At 40.3% G+C, this 16,591-nt stretch overlaps 1 protein-coding gene across 8 annotated transcripts in view; it reads left to right on the top strand.

Annotated features, from left to right (window-relative positions):
• The first annotated feature begins 262 nt into the window (after positions 1 to 262).
• LOC119318059 overlaps positions 263 to 16,591 on the top strand; it is a 27,178-nt gene continuing 10,849 nt past the window's right edge. For 2 of the 8 annotated variants that reach the window (XR_005153919.1, XM_037592561.1), the window contains exons 1-3: positions 263 to 404; positions 557 to 703; positions 2,391 to 2,576. Coding sequence is in view for 4 of the 8 variants with exons in the window: in XM_037592561.1 (XP_037448458.1) it covers positions 597 to 703; positions 2,391 to 2,576 (293 nt within the window). In the remaining 4 variants the exon portion in view is untranslated. Of the gene's footprint in view, positions 405 to 556; positions 704 to 2,094; positions 2,244 to 2,390; positions 2,577 to 2,655; positions 3,070 to 3,507; positions 3,610 to 3,800; positions 4,048 to 12,720; positions 12,904 to 16,591 lie in introns of those variants that run through there. The other 6 variants (XR_005153921.1, XR_005153918.1, XR_005153920.1 and 3 more) reach the window with 6 other exon arrangements.

Here is a 16,591-nt window from a genome sequence, read left to right as displayed (position 1 = left end):
GTGTAAAAAGTCGTCACTCGGTACAAGAAAATTTTACCTTATAAAGGATGAAGGGGTTGTTAGTCATGACCAAGCCATCCACGTTGGCTATGAACAGTTACCAAGCCATCCACGCTCAACCTATCATGGTTTTAGTTGTAGTGTGAATGTTTTACAGTTTATATATATTTCTGTGTTCTCTGGCAGTGTGGATGCTATGAAGTTAAGGTTCTTAAGATGATTGATGTTTATAGAGGGTAGATACAGTTTTTTCATTCATTCATGATCATATTTGGCCTCTCTTAGTGGACAGTCTATGGTAAATCTAATAGTTGGTCTTGATAGTGATGCAGGATGTGAGGTACAACTATCAAAGTGACATTAATTTTGGTTTTGCTTCCTATCCGCAGCCTCTTCTACACTAGGTGAGAAACTGGTTAAAAGAGTAAATTTTATTACTTTCCTAAAAATATCTTCCGAGAAACATGATTATTATGTTCAGTAGTGTTGCTTCGCTATTCCAAAGGCACATGGAAGTTTACATTAAAAAATCTTACAGTTGTTTTTTTATCTTCAGAAAAGGAAAACACTCGACGATCTGGCTCTGTCTCAGGTATATGCTCCCTCGCCCGCAAGATCCGCTCTCTCCCATCTATGCATCACGGCAGCACTTCAGCTCCTCTTGTGGATTCTCACCAGATCAGGCCACCTCACTCACCTTCAGGTAAACCTTGAGCGACGACACAGTATGTTTTCGCGAACTAATCTTCTTTAGTCAACCTATCGGTCCTTGTTGCGTGTGCTTCTTAATCGACATGTGAATAATCTGTTGATGCATGGAAATACATGATGATCTCCTATTTTCTTGCTGCCTGCAAGATAGTATATGCATGAATCCTGTTCAACTACAACAACCTGAAAGCCCTGTTATTCTCAGAAAAATTATCATCTACGGTTGTATGCATATGCCTCTTGATATTTACCAGCTCTCCTTTAAGATTTCCTAACTAGCATACATATCCTAGCTAAAACATAAGAGTTTGAATTTGTACATGTGAACTGCACATTAAGTTACTATCACCATTGTTTAACAGCACTGTTGATTATGACTCAGGTTTGTAAACAGTCATCCATACTATAGGTACGTACGTTAATGCAGAAGCACTACTATTGAATTAGATGTAGTAACTGCGTCATTCTGAACATTTTAGCAAGTTCATGCATTAACCGCTTAGGGTCCATCAATGAAACAAAACCAAACATATGAATTGAAGGAGCTACTGAAATAAAATGGAAAGAACAAAGAGAAAATTGAAGGTTATCTATATGAAAATTCAGAGAATGGGATAGGAGAGGTGGTTCTTCCCAATAGGAAAAAGAGTGGAGTATAGTACTGTTATCCTGCCTTTTCTACTACAATCCCAGTTAGCATAATAATGTGACATGGAAAATCATATTATCGATTCAATTATGATTCAAGCAACATGAACAATTATCTGTGAAATTCACTTATAAACCCTGGTTTTATTTAGTTTTAACTTCAGGATAGGCATTTACTGTATTGTAATTGCCAGACTTCCAAAATTCTACTATTACCATTGTTTAACAACACTCTTTTTGTCACGGGAAAATTATAGATGGATAAACGTCTCAAATCATACACTATGAAGCTTCCAACACTTGCTTACGGTGTCTTTCTTGTGTAATCAGTCTGTCGTGATGGACAAAGTTAAGATCCCAACAAAAAGTGCTTCTTGATACTATGATGCAGCAACTTAACCTTCCAAATTGTAGTTTACTAAACAGAAAGTGCTTCTTGATGCTATGATACAGCTTCTTGATGCTATGATGCAGAAACTTTATGCTATGGGCAAGTGATTCATGCTGCTCTTGGTTCTTCTGTACACTTGAAATAAGGAACAATATTCCAAAGTATGATAGTGTTTGGTTAAAACATATACCTTAGTCCATTACTTCAGTTTCTTCTTCTGAAGTTATGTTCTTCTTTTCTACTTCTTTGCTCTGCTTTACACAATTTACATGGCTTTCGAGTCCTTTTATTTAGGACCAGGGAAAAACCTCTAATTGTTAACTTTGTATTTTCCCACTGACTAGCGCATATCTTGCCTAAGCGCAGGCTTAAGCAATGCGTTTTGTTCTGCCCTAGCGCCTAGGTGCTTACACCCTTTCCCCCTACTGATTTAAGAGGTGTGGAGATTTTTTAAGGAGGTGTTGCTCGCTTTGTTGTTCAGATCACAGAAGAAGTATGTACAAGTATACATCACCGTTGTTACTTGCTTGCAATTACAGTGTATTTTAAAACACACACTTGGCGAACATCTGCTCGTGCTTACAATGCTCTATGAGGGAAATAATAGATCAACACTTGCTTTTTTGCTCCTTTTGAACAGTTGTCAGGACCTCACCGGCAGATCCCTCAGCTATCAGGGAAAGCAGCCATCAGCGGAGATTGAGGGTGCCTCTCCGGCAAGAGTGCTCGTGTCGTGGTGGTTTCCCACCAGCAGCATGGGGGAGACGGTGTCCTCTGCAGCTAGGTCTACTTGCTGGCGACCTCACCGTCACCAGCCCATCTGCAGGTATGCTAGCTCATCTTCTATTAATGCAAAAAGGAGATGCTCAAATGGATTGAGTGGTACCCTCCTGAAACTATTGTAGGGATGGACATATGGATTGATTGGTAGGCCCCTGAAAGCTACACAGATCTGAACCAATAACTTTAATAAGAATGTGTATCCCAGCTCCTTTTATAATCTTGAATCCTTCTCGGTCCTACTAAACTGTAACTCATGTTTATTTTTGGAAACAATATTTTGGACATTCCTAACCTGGTCAAGGGAATGTATTGCCCACCTACAGTGAGAGACACATACGAAGTAGGTCCTACTAAACACCTAAAAGGGTGAGTTACAGTAGGTGTGCATAGAGTACTAACATTTTTGCTATCTTTATGCTCCTCCATATGGATGGGAACTAAAAGGATGATGATATTATTCTACCTTTCAATATTTGGTGGTGCATATTTAAGAAAATCACAGCTAAGCATGTCACTTTCTAAAAAGACGCTTGACTGGAATGTATATGTATGTAGTTAATAAAATCATAGTGACCGATTGTTCAGTTCCTCTGTTTAGATTAGAGGTGTCTGCATGCATCCAAGTGAACGGTCTTTCCAGCTCAAAAGAGAAAGTGACCGATGTTTTGGCATATTTTCCTATTAGGAATAAATGGATATGCCCATGCACGTATGCACACAGATTTCAGGTTACAGTTTAATTAGGAAACAGATGATACCTCATTGTGTCGTATTGGTCTAAGAAGAGGGGATATACTTGGTGAATATATATGTTCCACCCGACCGTTAATTTTAGAGAAAAGGACACGCACTTCAGTAGCAAAAATTTGATTGTTATGTACTATCTGTAATGCTAAGCATTTATTTGCTAATATCTCCTCATCTGAATTTGTATTTTGTGCCATTTGGCCTTTTAACTATATGGGCATATGCAGATGGTCTGAAAACCAAGATATGCCACAGATAATAACTATATGGGCTGCTCCAGATGGACTAAGAATGGAACCATATCCTAGGCCTACATGCTAATATTGTACAACAATGAACATCTTAACTTATTTATACTTAATCAGCTGTGTAATAATAAGCGTGATATTAGCTTTCGTACCCATCTTCATGGTTGAAATACTTTTCTGCAATATGTGACACATTTGCTTCAGTTTCCATGTCTTGCTTCATGCTATCAACATTGTTAATCATTTATCTTTATCTTTCTTCCCCTTTACAGCCTACTTGAATGGATATGGTTCCTGAGAGACCATTTCTTATGCATCAGGTCCTGAAGGTGGATGATGCTTGTTTAGATATCTATGATTCCAAATTATTCAAAACGGTTCATGTTATACTGGATGCTATTTTATTGATAGTGGCTTCGAACAATATGGCATGAACATATTTGTTTTCTCTTTGGCCAATAATGAAATGATCTGTGTGCATATAAAATGGTTATCGATACCATAATTCTTGGTTTTAATTAGCTTTTTGCGCTAACCGGTTTAAGCCATTCTACTATATGTAATACAATCCACATTGCATCATCTTTCCATTTACGTCTCTTACTTATTCACTACTAACATTACTTCTAAATGGCTTCTTGCGCCATTGGCGCAACCGGGTCATCTAGTTAGTAGCAAAACCTGTTAATGTTGAACCAAAAGAAGCCGCTAGTAGATACTAAAGTCGCCTATCCTTCGGTGTTGTTAGGGTCTCAACTGGAGGTTGACAAAGAAGTAATGGGCAATGAAACTAGAAGTAGGAAGTAGGTGTTTTGTTAAAGATCGAAAACCCAAATGTATTTCTCGTTCTTCTCGTTTGGCTTCATTTGTTTTTTAATCTCTTTCTTTTGTGTTCTTTATGGTTCTTTTCCTTATAATTATTTCTTTTGTTTATTTGTTTGCTTTTACAAGAAAAAACACAAAACATTTCTTTCTCCCTTTTTAATTTGAAGTTCTTTGAGAAAACAACAAATATTTCTTCGTTCTTTTTGCTTTTTCTTTGGAAGTTTATCTGATTGCCTCTTTGTTGAAACTTTGGAAATCTTGTATCTTTGCTTGTCACTTTGCATTATTGTTTGCCTTCTTTGGGAAAACCAAAAATTCCAAAAATACGTTGCCTTTTATATTTCAAAAAATCAAAAAAAATTCTCTTTCATTTTTCTTTTGTTTTCCTTCGTTTGCTTTTGATTGTTCTTTTGGCTTTTCTCGCTGTTTCTTTTTGTTGTTTCTTTCGTCTTTGTGTTTAAGTTGTAAAACCCAAAAAATCCAAAAAGATTTCTTGTTTGTATCTTATTGAGTCTCGAGTCTTCAAAGTGTTCTTCTTTTTTCTTCCTATCTTTTCTTTTGTATGTTTCTTTGTTGTTTCCTAGAAACCCCAAAAAATATCATTGTGCTTTTGTTCTTTTGATGTTATTTGAGAAAACAACAAAGATATTTCCTCGTTCGTTTTGCTTTTTCTTTGGAAGTGTATTTTATTGCCTCTTTGTTGAAACTTTGAAAATATTTTATCTTTGCTTGTCTTCACATTCTTGTTTGCCTTCTTCGAGAAAAAAATTCCAAAAATATTTTTGTTGTGTTTCTTTAAGTTCTTCTTTGCCTTTTATCTTTTCGAAAATCCAAAAACATTTCTCTTTCGTTGTTTGTTTATTTTCCTTGCTTTCTTTTGGTTGTTCATTTTGGCTTTTCTTTGTTGTTTTCTTTTCATCGTTCCTTTTGTCTTTGTGTTTAAATTGCAAAACCCAAAAATTCCAAAAACATCTCTCTTTTGCCCTTATTGATTGTCAACTATTTGAGGTGTTCTTTTGTTTTTTTCTTCCTATTTCTCTTTTGGATGTTTGTTTGTTGTTTGCTTCTAATAGTAATCCCAAAAGATTTCTTTGTCCTTTCGTTCTTTTGAAGTTCTTTGAGAAAAAATATATTTTCTCGTTCGTTTTGCTTTTTCTTTGAAAGTTATTTGATTGCCTCTTTGTTGAAACTTTGAAAATATTTTATCTTTGCTTCTCTTTACGGTCTTGTTTGCCTTCTTTGAGAAAAACAAAAGTTTGAAAAATATTTCTGTTGTGTTTCATTAAGTTCCTTTTGGCCTCCAAAATTCCAAAATTTATTCTCTTTTGGTGTTCTTTTGTTTTCTTTTGGTTTTTCTTTTTGGCTTTTCTTTTTGGCTTTTCTTTGCTGTTTTCTTTTTGTTGTTTATTTCATCTCTGTTTTTAAGTTGCAAAACCCAAAATCTCCAAAAGATTTCTCGTTTGCGTCTTCTTGAGTGTCAATTGTTTGAAGTGTTCTTTTTGATTTATTTTTCTTCCTATTTTTTCTTTTATTTGTTTGTTTGTTGTTTGCTTTTAAAACAAACCCTAAAATATTTCTTTGTCCTTTTGTTCTTTTGAAGTTCTTTGAGAAAACAACAAAAATATTTCCTCGTTCGTTTTGCTTTTTCTTTGGAAGTTTATTTCATTGCCTCTTTGTTGAAACTTTGTAAATATTTTATCTTTGCTTCGCTTTACGTTATTGTATGCCTTTGAGAAAAAACCAAAATTCCAAAAAAAAATTCTATTGTGTTTTTTAAAGTTTTTTCCTTTTATGTTTTTGAAAATCCAAAAATATTTCTCTTCCGTTGTTCTTTTGTTCTCTTTTGGTTGTTCCATTTGGCTTTTCTTTGTTTTCTTTTTGTCATTTTTTTGTCTTTGTGTTTAAGTTGCAAAACACAAAAATTGCAAAAAGATTTCTTGTATGCGTCTTATTTAGTTAAACTGTTGTTTGGATCACTCTTCGAACCTCCTAACTGTTTGGATGTTAATCCCTTCTTGATTACTTCTTGATTTTTTATCAAATTTTATTCCTTGACGATTCTCACTTGGATTACTCGAGGTTCTCTAGAAACTTGGATTATCACATATGTCTATGCATTAGCAACTTATCTGTTTATTAATCTTTGTTTGTATGATCTCTCCTGTTTAATTTCTTCTTCGTCTATGTTTTCAACAATTCTGGTTTGCATTTGTCTCCTTTGCCTAGAAATTTGGATTGTACGTCTTAACGGGAGTGTCTTCATGATGAGTTAGGATTATAGTTATCCTATTTCTTTTCTTTTCTTCAGGGTTTAACTTTTTCATGAATTCTGATTTGGATTTGTTGGTGTTCTTTGAAAATTGGAATTATAGGGTTGGTAGACTTCGATGATCTCGTTTTGGTATGTATGTATGTATGTTTTCTTTGGATGCCACATAAACGGAGGGTAGTAGTTCCGTAGAGATGAATCAATGGCCGGAGTGGTTTTGTTTTTGCTAATGGCTAATTTGATTTATTATGGTTCAACGTTTTTTTATTTGGTCAGATCTTCTTGGATGATGTTTCGGTGTTGTACTGGAGTTTGATTATTTGGATTATAACCCCTTTTGATTACTTCTTGTTTGCATAGTATAATTTAGTCCCTTATATGATTCTTACTTGGATTATTGGTGGTTCTAAATATGGCTTGGCGGGAGCCACTTATTTGTTAATCTATTTTGGATAACCTATCTTTATTTAATTTGTTCTCAGCTTTCACCTTGTATGTATCCCTTGCATATGTAGGGTTGGGTACTCTCCGATATGCATAGAGATCAGGTTCTTCAAGGGCATCATCATATTCTTCACCTTCTAAAGATTCATCTTCCTCCTCGTTGTCGCCATCGTCATTTTCCTCCTCTTCAGGCGGTGCGGCGGTCTTCCCCTTTGTAGGAGGAGCGCGGCGAGCCGCATTCACCTTCACTGGCTCCAGCTCGAGCAGTGCTGCCATCGCTGGGCTCAGAGCTTTTGCCCGAGCAACAGAGGTACGGATAGGAAGGCGACGAAAGCCACGAACTACTACAAACATCAACAAGTCGAGGCAGGACGAAGAAGAGAAGGAAAGCCACTATGAATCTTAAGGCCACATGGCCCCGGGCTCAAGAACACTTACGTCACTTGAGGGCTGGCAACGCTAAAAGGCTCCATTACGACAGTGAGCGGAATTTTGTTTGACCCTAGATCTCTTAGGGTGTCGATGCGGGCTCGCAGCTCGTCGTTGCTGAGCTCTCGTCGTTGCTCGAGTCGGGTCTTAAGGCCCCATGTAAAGATACATGGGGTGAGCCCGAGTGGCTAGACTCGCCGCTCGAGTCGCGTCTTCAAGACTTGCTCCCTGGTCAGCCCGCGGTCGATCAGGCTCTCCACCGCGTCGATCAGCCCCCGGGCGTTGCTGGATGTCTTCTTCATCGACTTCCAAGATCTCTCAGACGCTTGGGTGGCTCATTGATGAAGGGCGGCAGATCCCCCGCGAGCCTCGAAGCATAGAACCAACCCTTATGCCAGTTGCAGACTGACTTCGCCAAAGCAATCTTGAAGTAGTCCGATTCAAGCCGGAGCTGGAGGCAGTGGCGGAGCCAGCTCGGCCGGTGAGCCGGGGCAAAGTACACGACGCTCCTGCCTGCTGGTTTTTTGCCCCTGCAAAATGATGCTTGACTCTCAATTAACTGCTAGTGGTCAAAGGAGAATGCATGGCACAGCCCGGGCAGCCCCCGGGCTAGCCGGGAGGTGGCTCCGCCACTGGCTGGAGGTTGGCGCCTTCAAGGTCGCGGATATCATTGCCATTCTTCTGGACCTTCACCAGGAAGTAGTATCAAAACAACTCGAAGTTCGGGTTCGTCCCAAGGAAGCATTCGCAATGGGTGATGTAGTTGGCGATGTGGAGAATGGCGTTGGGTGTCAGATGATGCAACTGACACCCGTAGGAGAACAAAAGCCCACACACTGGAAAGGCAAACCTCGACAAAAGAACTGCTGGTGCAACACTCACTTGTGCCGGCTGGTGGCAGGATGGCCACGGCCCCCGCCGTCCTCCATTGAAGTACCTCCCAAGGCAGCAGAAAGTCATCTTGAACCAACATAGTGGAGAACCACTTGCCTGTGGTCTCGCCTGCCTCCTCGTTGGTGGAAGCGTTGTCCTTCCGCTCGTCAGCGGTGGTGGCCTTGGGAACGGTCCGGCCATGACCTCGACCATGGTCTCCCTTGCCTCGCACCATCAGCGGCTCGCTTGGGTGGAGAAGGAAAGAAAGGGAGGGCTCGAGGAGCAAGAGCTTGCGACAATGGCGGTTCCAACAGGGGAGGGAGAAGCAGTAGCGGGATCTACGATCGGAACAGAGGAAGTGGGGAAATGTCTCTCCCCCTCTTTATATCCCACCAGGAAACCCAAGCAACGGCTTCGGTAGGTCGACATATGCCCCATTTCCTTCGCGGTTTCCCACTACACAGGATGTGGGCGCGGAGATCCAGGCATTATCATCATGATGCAGCGGTCAAAGCGAAACCGACTGGCCATCTCCCTATCTTTTGACAGTGATGACGGGATGTGACAAGGCGAGTGGCAGCGACGCCTAGGTTCCTATGGCTAGCAAGAAATGATTTGAAGAAGACTTGCCACCGGAGGCCGTTCAGCCATGAAGCTGCGAATATGCGACACCGGAGGCCATGCAGCCGTGAAGCCGCAACATTGCAAAGACGCAGGCCGCGAAGCCATGAAGGTGAAAGATGCAAAGCCGCTAGATCGCGGCACCACAAAATCATGAGCTACGAAGCCACAAAGATGCGTTGCTGGGGGGCGCGCGATAGCCAAGTACATAGATTTTGAGGTCGGGCTACCGAGAGCTAGACTGTCTCCATCACTGAAAAAGAGCCTGCCTGGATTTCGTTCTCAAGGCAGCAAGACTCCACAACTCCAGACAAGCTCGGCCACTACTGATGGTACAATATACCGAGGGTGGCTCGTCCACCGGGGAGCTCGAGACTTGGCTGGCTTCAGGGCCCAAGAGGCCTAGCGACATCCTTACCCAGCGATCGGTCCAGGGGTCTAGGCTTGGAGATAAAATTTATCCTTGGCGTGCAAGCCAAGAAGCTCTTACAGTAAAGTCAGTTAGGATCCCTATCAACCCTAGCTCTCATCCCCTTTATAAGGCGAGGCTAGGGGTAGTTCGAGGCATCTGTTCCATTGCTCAGACCTTGGTAGCATTCATCATCCTCCACTTGTAACCCCCTCGCACGAGGTCCTCCCACATCAATCCAAAACAAAGCAAGAGTAGGGTATTACCTCGATCATGAGGCCCCGAACCTGGGTAAAACTTCCGTGCGAACTCCCTTTACTTCCGACTACGGTCTGCACCCTAACTTGGTCACTGATGGTTTTCTGCACCATCACTGGTACTCTGGTAGTGAGTTGGAATCTGTTTAAATCATTTGGTTTGCAATATCTCTCTCTAGGTTCGGTCCATTATATGTACCCTTGATCCCCGTGTTGGTCTTCTGCGCCTGTCGGTTGCACGATATATTTAGGAGGTTTGGTCTCATGGGCAAACCTTTGCTCTTTAACCGAGTCAGGTTAGTGCCTTTTCGGTGGTTTGTTCAATTCATTTGTGTTGGCCTCCATGCATTGGTTGCAGGACTGAATCTGGTATGTGGAGATCATGTCGAAGGGGGTTTGAGGAAGGTCTTATTTGAGTTCATGAGTTCCATCATTCATCATTTAATAGGAGGTGGATTCAGTGTCCTGATTGATTCTTATTGTAGCAGTTGATCTTGCTTTTGGTATGTGTGTATGTTCCCCTTTAGTTGCAGTAGAAGCGGGAGGGTAGTAGTTCTGCAGAGATGAATCAAAGGCTGGAGAGGTTTGGTTTCTGTTCACGGCTGATTTGATTCGTTACGGTCAACTGTTATTTTCATTTGGTCAGATCTTCTCGAATGTGGTGTTGAAGTACTCATCAACCTAGAACTTCGTGATTGTTTGGATGATATAATCCCTTCTCGATTCATCTTATTCATTTGCACAGTACTCCCTCTGTAAACTAATATAAGAGCGTTTAGAATACTAAATTAGTGATCTAAATGCTCTTATATTGTTTACAGAGGGAGTACAATTTAGTCCCTGATTATTCTTACTTGGATTATTGGTGGTTCTCCAGAAATTAGGATTATATTATTTGCTGCATGGCCATCATCTTTTTGGTTCGGTTTTGGTGTGGACCATTTGGTTATTGGGTGAACAAATTTCACAAGGAGTAACATTTTTCACTCAACCTTGATATGAGAAGTGTTAGTTTCATGCTACTGTCCTATTTGGTTTAGATAATTTAGTTCCTCTATTTGGTGCCAGTTGCCTTCAGTAAAAAAAATTTGTGTTCAAAGCTAGCAAATATATGCAACTTAACTAAATAAATTAGTTGATTAATCTCTTTTCAACCTTAACATAGAAGATTGTGATATTTGTTTGATTAAACCTGTGAAGAAAATTCAGGTTCGTACAAATTTTTGTGTAGATACTCTTTGCTGCTTGACCATGATCTTTTTTGTTTGGTTTTGGTGTACACTAGTTGGTTATTGTGGGGACAAATTTTATAAGTAACATTTTACACTCAAACTTGATTCAGATAGTTCGGTACCTCTACTTGGTGCAATTGGACACCAGTACCTTTTTGTGTGTGTTCAAAGCTAGTTAAAACTATGGAACTTAAATGTACAAATCAATTGATTAATCTCTTTCAAACCTTACCTGAGAAAATTGTGATTTCTGTTTGGTTTAGCCTGTGAACAAAATTCAGGTTCCTACAATTTTAAATTAATCTAGTTTCTGCATGTGAGCTGTATTGTTTTCAGGTTTTGTACATCACTTGTATTATTTGGTCTTGTTATTTTTTATGTTGGAAAAGTCTGATATTTAGATTGTTGATCTGCTTCCTACAGATCTCTTTGTCACGAAATGTACTGGTGGTCTTTAATCTGTTTTGCACAATGGACATATGTTGGTGTCCATTGTGCTTACTACATGAACATGATATTTGGAGTCTTACTTTAGTGGAGTGCTAATTTGATCATGCTTGGAAAAGGGATATCATCATAGGTTTTGTTAGACTGGGGCTTGTCTGAAACTGTTGTAGTCCTGTAAATACAAAAGTTAAAAGTGTTGAATGGGAACAGTAGTAGGTGTCATTGTCATCTGGATTTATCAGTCTGTAGTGTACACCCGGTAAAAGATGGTCTGAACTCTGAAGCTAGTAGAAACTACTGGTTCCACATTTCTTTTCTTGATTCAAATAATTCAGTTCGTTCATTTCGTAACATTTTGCCGCTAGTACAAAACCTGGTAAAAGATGACCGAGAAGGCTGTCAGGTGTTGCAGAGAGAACCCAACTGAAAACGTGATCACGCCGGTTGGTACTACTTTCGACTTTTTGGGCGAAGCATACGACTTGTGTGTACATGTAGGTGAATATCATCCGGAAAGCATGGTAAAGCAGGTGTGTCGTCCTTGTGTACCATTTGAGATGATGTTATGTCGTACTTTAGCGAGTCAGCAAATAACTGCTTCTGTATTGACACCTTGTGCAAGAATGAGAATCAGGCAACACCAGAGTCTGCTTGACATGAAAGTCATAAGTTAGCGCAGATAAAGTGCGTCAAATGAAATCAACAGGAATGATAAGCTTAGTTGGGAGCTTCAAACTAGAGAGTGACGGGCTTACTGAGAATTCAGGTTCGACGGGGTGCCTCCAGCTTAAATAAGGGTTTTTGGTTTCTGCTTCATAATCAAGTTGAGCAAAACGGCGGAAAAACCAAGGGCATCAGTTCATGACCAATTATTCTGTTGCCGACAAGCTGGTCCCTAATTGTATAGCCTGTAATCCAAACGAATCTTGGCTCCTCGTGAACAATGAAGTTGCTGCATTGTTGGGGACATCTTTGTTAGTGCGGCCAAAATAAACAAGCTGAGGGTGAGGGGTGGACTATTGGGTTAGACTAGTGTAGTGATGCGCATGAATACCAGGCTGGCTCACTGTCTGGTGCATATATCAACTGCTCAAGGAGTTCAGCAACACTAGCTTATTTCCTTCAAAGAGGACTGTGATCTCAAACTTTTTATTTATGTCTTCAGTATCTGCCTATTTTAGTTATTCCCTTCATTTTTTGTCTGACCATAGTATCTTAGGCTCTAGTTGTTCATTTCTATTTATTCAGTCACCCATTTCTGTTAGTGTTCAGTTTTTATGTTCATTGCTCTATCTGCAATTTACATGAGCTAACTCTCTCAGTCATCACTCTTTATTCATTAGTCCATGTTGAGTCCCTCAATTTTTCCTTTTTCTTTTTTGGCAGTCTATGCTGCATGCTCGTCAGTGAGCCTGTCAACAGGAAAGGGAGAGGGTAGAAGTTGAGCGGTAATCTCTTCATTCAGATGTTTTCCTTGGCAATCGTTTGACGCAGAGCGTTCTTGTCTGGATTTTATGGACGTTGCAAACTAACATGCATGATTCGAAAAGGGACAACTTAACGGCTGACATTCAGTAAACTTTCTGTTGAATTGTTAGTAAACTTTTGATACAGTGCGTAGATATCAGGTTTTTTTTCTATTTTAGATTTCTTTTGTTTAATTCATTGTTCTTTTAATTCATTACCATTTCTTCAGTCTATATTCAGTTTATGTGTTTTCAGTCAGTTTTCAGCCTATTATTCACTTTATCATTTCAGTTTTTAGTCTTCATTTTATTTTCTTCATCATTCATAACCCATGGATTGAATGAGGTTTCAGTGGTGTCGAATCGCACCATGATCAGATACATGCTGTGAAATCATATTTTGCGTGGGGGTGCCAACAAGCCTGCCGACAGCAATGTCACTTCCAGAGTTCCAGTGGCTGTAGCAGCCAAGAAGGAACTGCCTATTGCCGGTGGGGCTCAAGCGGTGTCACTTTCAGTGGCTATAGCAGCCAAAAAAACCAAAACCCCTCTATATTCTGATGGCAAATCTGTAAGCATCTCACTAATGAAAGAGCTTATCACCATGACGTGTACGTGTGCGTTTTAAAAATGTGAGGCTAAGGTCAACCATCAACCCAAAATGTTTCTCTGTCACTAACCACCTGAAATTTATGTACAACTTTTCAGTTTTTATTGATTGATTGATGGCTTTGTTCTTGACAGTCCTTTACGAATCTACTCTGCTTTTGTGGATAGGCGAAAAAGATTGTTTTTTAGTATTTTTTCTTCAGTAGATTATTGAACGAGGTTTCAGAGCAGATTGAGAGAAAAAGAGAAATGTTAGTTCATGCTTCAGTACATTATTTTTCTTCATTACTCTTTTCAATATTTCTTGCTTCAGTACATTATTTTTCTCTTACTACATTTCTTTGTTCTTTTCATTCCGAAAAGGCTGCCTTAGTAGCACAACTACGCTTTTTTTCCTTTTCAGCTCTCAAACTGCAGCCTAGTTTTGTTGTTAGTTCTCTGTTTTTGATGGATCTGATATGGTTAGCCCTATCTAGTTTTTCTGTATGTGCTACGCCCAGTTATAACTACTTCCATCTTTTAACAGCTGTCCTAGTTTTGTTGCTCACCGGCTGACACCTTCTTTTTCTTTTTCTCTTTTTATCAGATGTATGAATTGCACGTGGCATCACATAATAAATTACCATTCGAGATAAGTTCCAGTCTGCAGATCTCGGGGGACAGTATGGCTGGAATACGCTTGGTAACAGGGAGCATTACCACTGCTGTGTAGTAAGACCGAATCAAATTTAAGGGAGTGAATTGCAAAAAACCACCACATTGAAGCCTAGGGTTGCAAAAAAGATTCTTCTACGTTTTTGTGCCAGAAAACACTGATTTCGCGCATAATCATTTGTAGAAAACACCAAACCTTCTGTTGGCGCATTTTAAGCACTATTATGACAGGTGGGGCCCCATTTTGGGGACGTGGCGTCATGGCCGCAAGCTCACGCCGTCTAACGGCATGGCGGCCGCTACTGCTCCGGCGTGTGGGTAAAAACAGGTTTGATCCAGCTCTCTCCTCACACTCTCACCTCTGCCTCGCCCTCTCCTCACTCTGTTCTTCCTCCCCGGCGCCGCCAGACCGCCGACCGTCGTTCTGCTGCTCCCCGGTGCCATGGTGTCGTGGAGCGACGAGACCAGTGAGGATTCAGTCTTGAACATCTCCTCCTCCTACGATGGCATCATCAAGGTCAGTTGGTTAGATACCTAGAGCTAGGGTTAGGGTTAGTGAATTGGGGATTTTTTTCACTGAGCTCGATCTGAACCTAGCCTTCTCTTTGCTTGCTCCCGCAGCTTCCAGCTACGATGCACGATCCGAATTTCAATGGTACCGACACAGATGTGAATGTGTTGTGTGAACACGGTGAGCCGGCCGAACGCTTTGTAGCATTTGAAGGGATACACACGGGCAGGAGGTTTATTGGATGTGCTAAGAAGGTATGATTCACATCCTGTGTAAAGGAAGCTGTTTGCTTAATGCTTTGTTTATCAAGCTCTTAAGATTTTTTTAGCTTGGTCTTTGTTTAGCCTGTTATGACATGCCTTGTCATTAGTGGATTTTTTTAGCTTGTTCTGACCACACATTGTTTATTGTGGTCAGTGCTTACTCCTTTGTTTATCAAGTTGTTAAGCTTGGTTAAGTGCTTTGTCTTTGTTTAATTTGCTTTAGCCACTGTGTTGGAGTGTGTTCTCATTAGTGGATGGTAGTCATTGTTTATTATGGTCAGTGCTTAATGACTTATTTATCAGTTGGCATTGTTAATTTGTCTGCTGTATGGTAAGGAACCTGTGAGTGCTTAGTGACTTGTTAATTTGTCTGTTTAACAGTGCACATATTAGATACATGAACCTGTTGGTTTGATGGTCTTAGACAATTATTTATTCTTTTATTGTTTATAATACAGGAAGGCATAAACTGTAGAGTAGTTCAATGGATTGATTTTGAATGGCCAGACTCAATGGAGGAGGCATTGGCCAAGCTATGGGATATGTATGAGGAGACTAAGTCAGCTAGGACCAATGACAATCTAGAGAGTTCCTTTGCAATTCACAACCTGACAGAAGAGAAGAAGAAACTATAGGAGAACTATGACAGTTTGTATGCTGATGTGAATGCTCTTTTGAATGCTTAGCAGGAGAGGGGTGTGGAGTTAACCAATCAAAAGGATCAGAAGCAATATCTTGAAGTGAAGATTGCTGAGCTTGAAACTGTAGTTGGCAACTTGAAGGCAGAGTTGTCAAAGAAAGAGGAGGAGAAGAAGAAACTACAGGAGAACTATGTCAGTTTGTATGCTGATGTGAATTCTCTCTTGGATGCCCAGCAGCAGAGGGGTGTGGAGTTAAACAATCAGAAGGAGCAGAAGGAATATGTTGATGTGAAGATTGTTGTGCTTGAGACTGTAGTGGGGAACTTGAAGGCAGAGCTGTCAAAGACAGAGGAGGAGAAGAAGAAGATGCTGCTAAACTATGAAACTCTGAAGAACCTGACATGTGCTCAAGCCAGTGTGATTAGGAACTTGAAGTTCAATCATTTGAAGGAGGAGAGGCTCACAGAAGAGAGGCTTAAACTGCAATATCACATTTCTGAGCTTCAAAAGTCTGAGGAAAAGATAAAGTTGAAGCTTCAGGGTGTGAAGGCCATCTTAGATGAGTAGGGTGCCTTCTAGTATGATAATCATCTACCAGTTTCTAGATGATAATCTTCTATCCAGTACTTTAGTATGAACTTGTGACACAAGTACTTCAGTGATGAATTTGTGATCTATGGTGTTGGATCCAGCAGTGTTGTAATCTAGATGATAATCATCTATTAAGTACTTTAGTATCTATTTTTGAACCTTTGTCTATGTATTTTGTGAGATCAGGTGTTGGATCCAACCTTGATGAACCTTTATGAATGTGAGCGCACTTTGATTGTCATGTCCTAAGTTAGTAATTCTGTCATCTAGATTCATGGATTTAACCCTAGGGTTCACCTTGAGCCTCATCTTGTCGACATATCGATGATTTGACCCTAGGGTTCACCTTGAGCCTCATCTTGTCGACATATCGATGATTTGACCCTAGGGTTTACCTTGAGCCTCATCTTGTCGACATATCAATGATTTGACCCTAGGGTTCACCTTGAGCCTCATCTTGTTGACATATCGATGATTTGACCCTAGGGTTTACCTTGAGCCTCATCTTGTCGATATATCGAT

This window comes from Triticum dicoccoides, chromosome 6A, assembly GCF_002162155.2.
Source record: "Triticum dicoccoides isolate Atlit2015 ecotype Zavitan chromosome 6A, WEW_v2.0, whole genome shotgun sequence".
Lineage (NCBI taxonomy): Eukaryota > Viridiplantae > Streptophyta > Magnoliopsida > Poales > Poaceae > Triticum > Triticum dicoccoides.
This window is presented reverse-complemented; position numbering and strand designations above follow the sequence as displayed.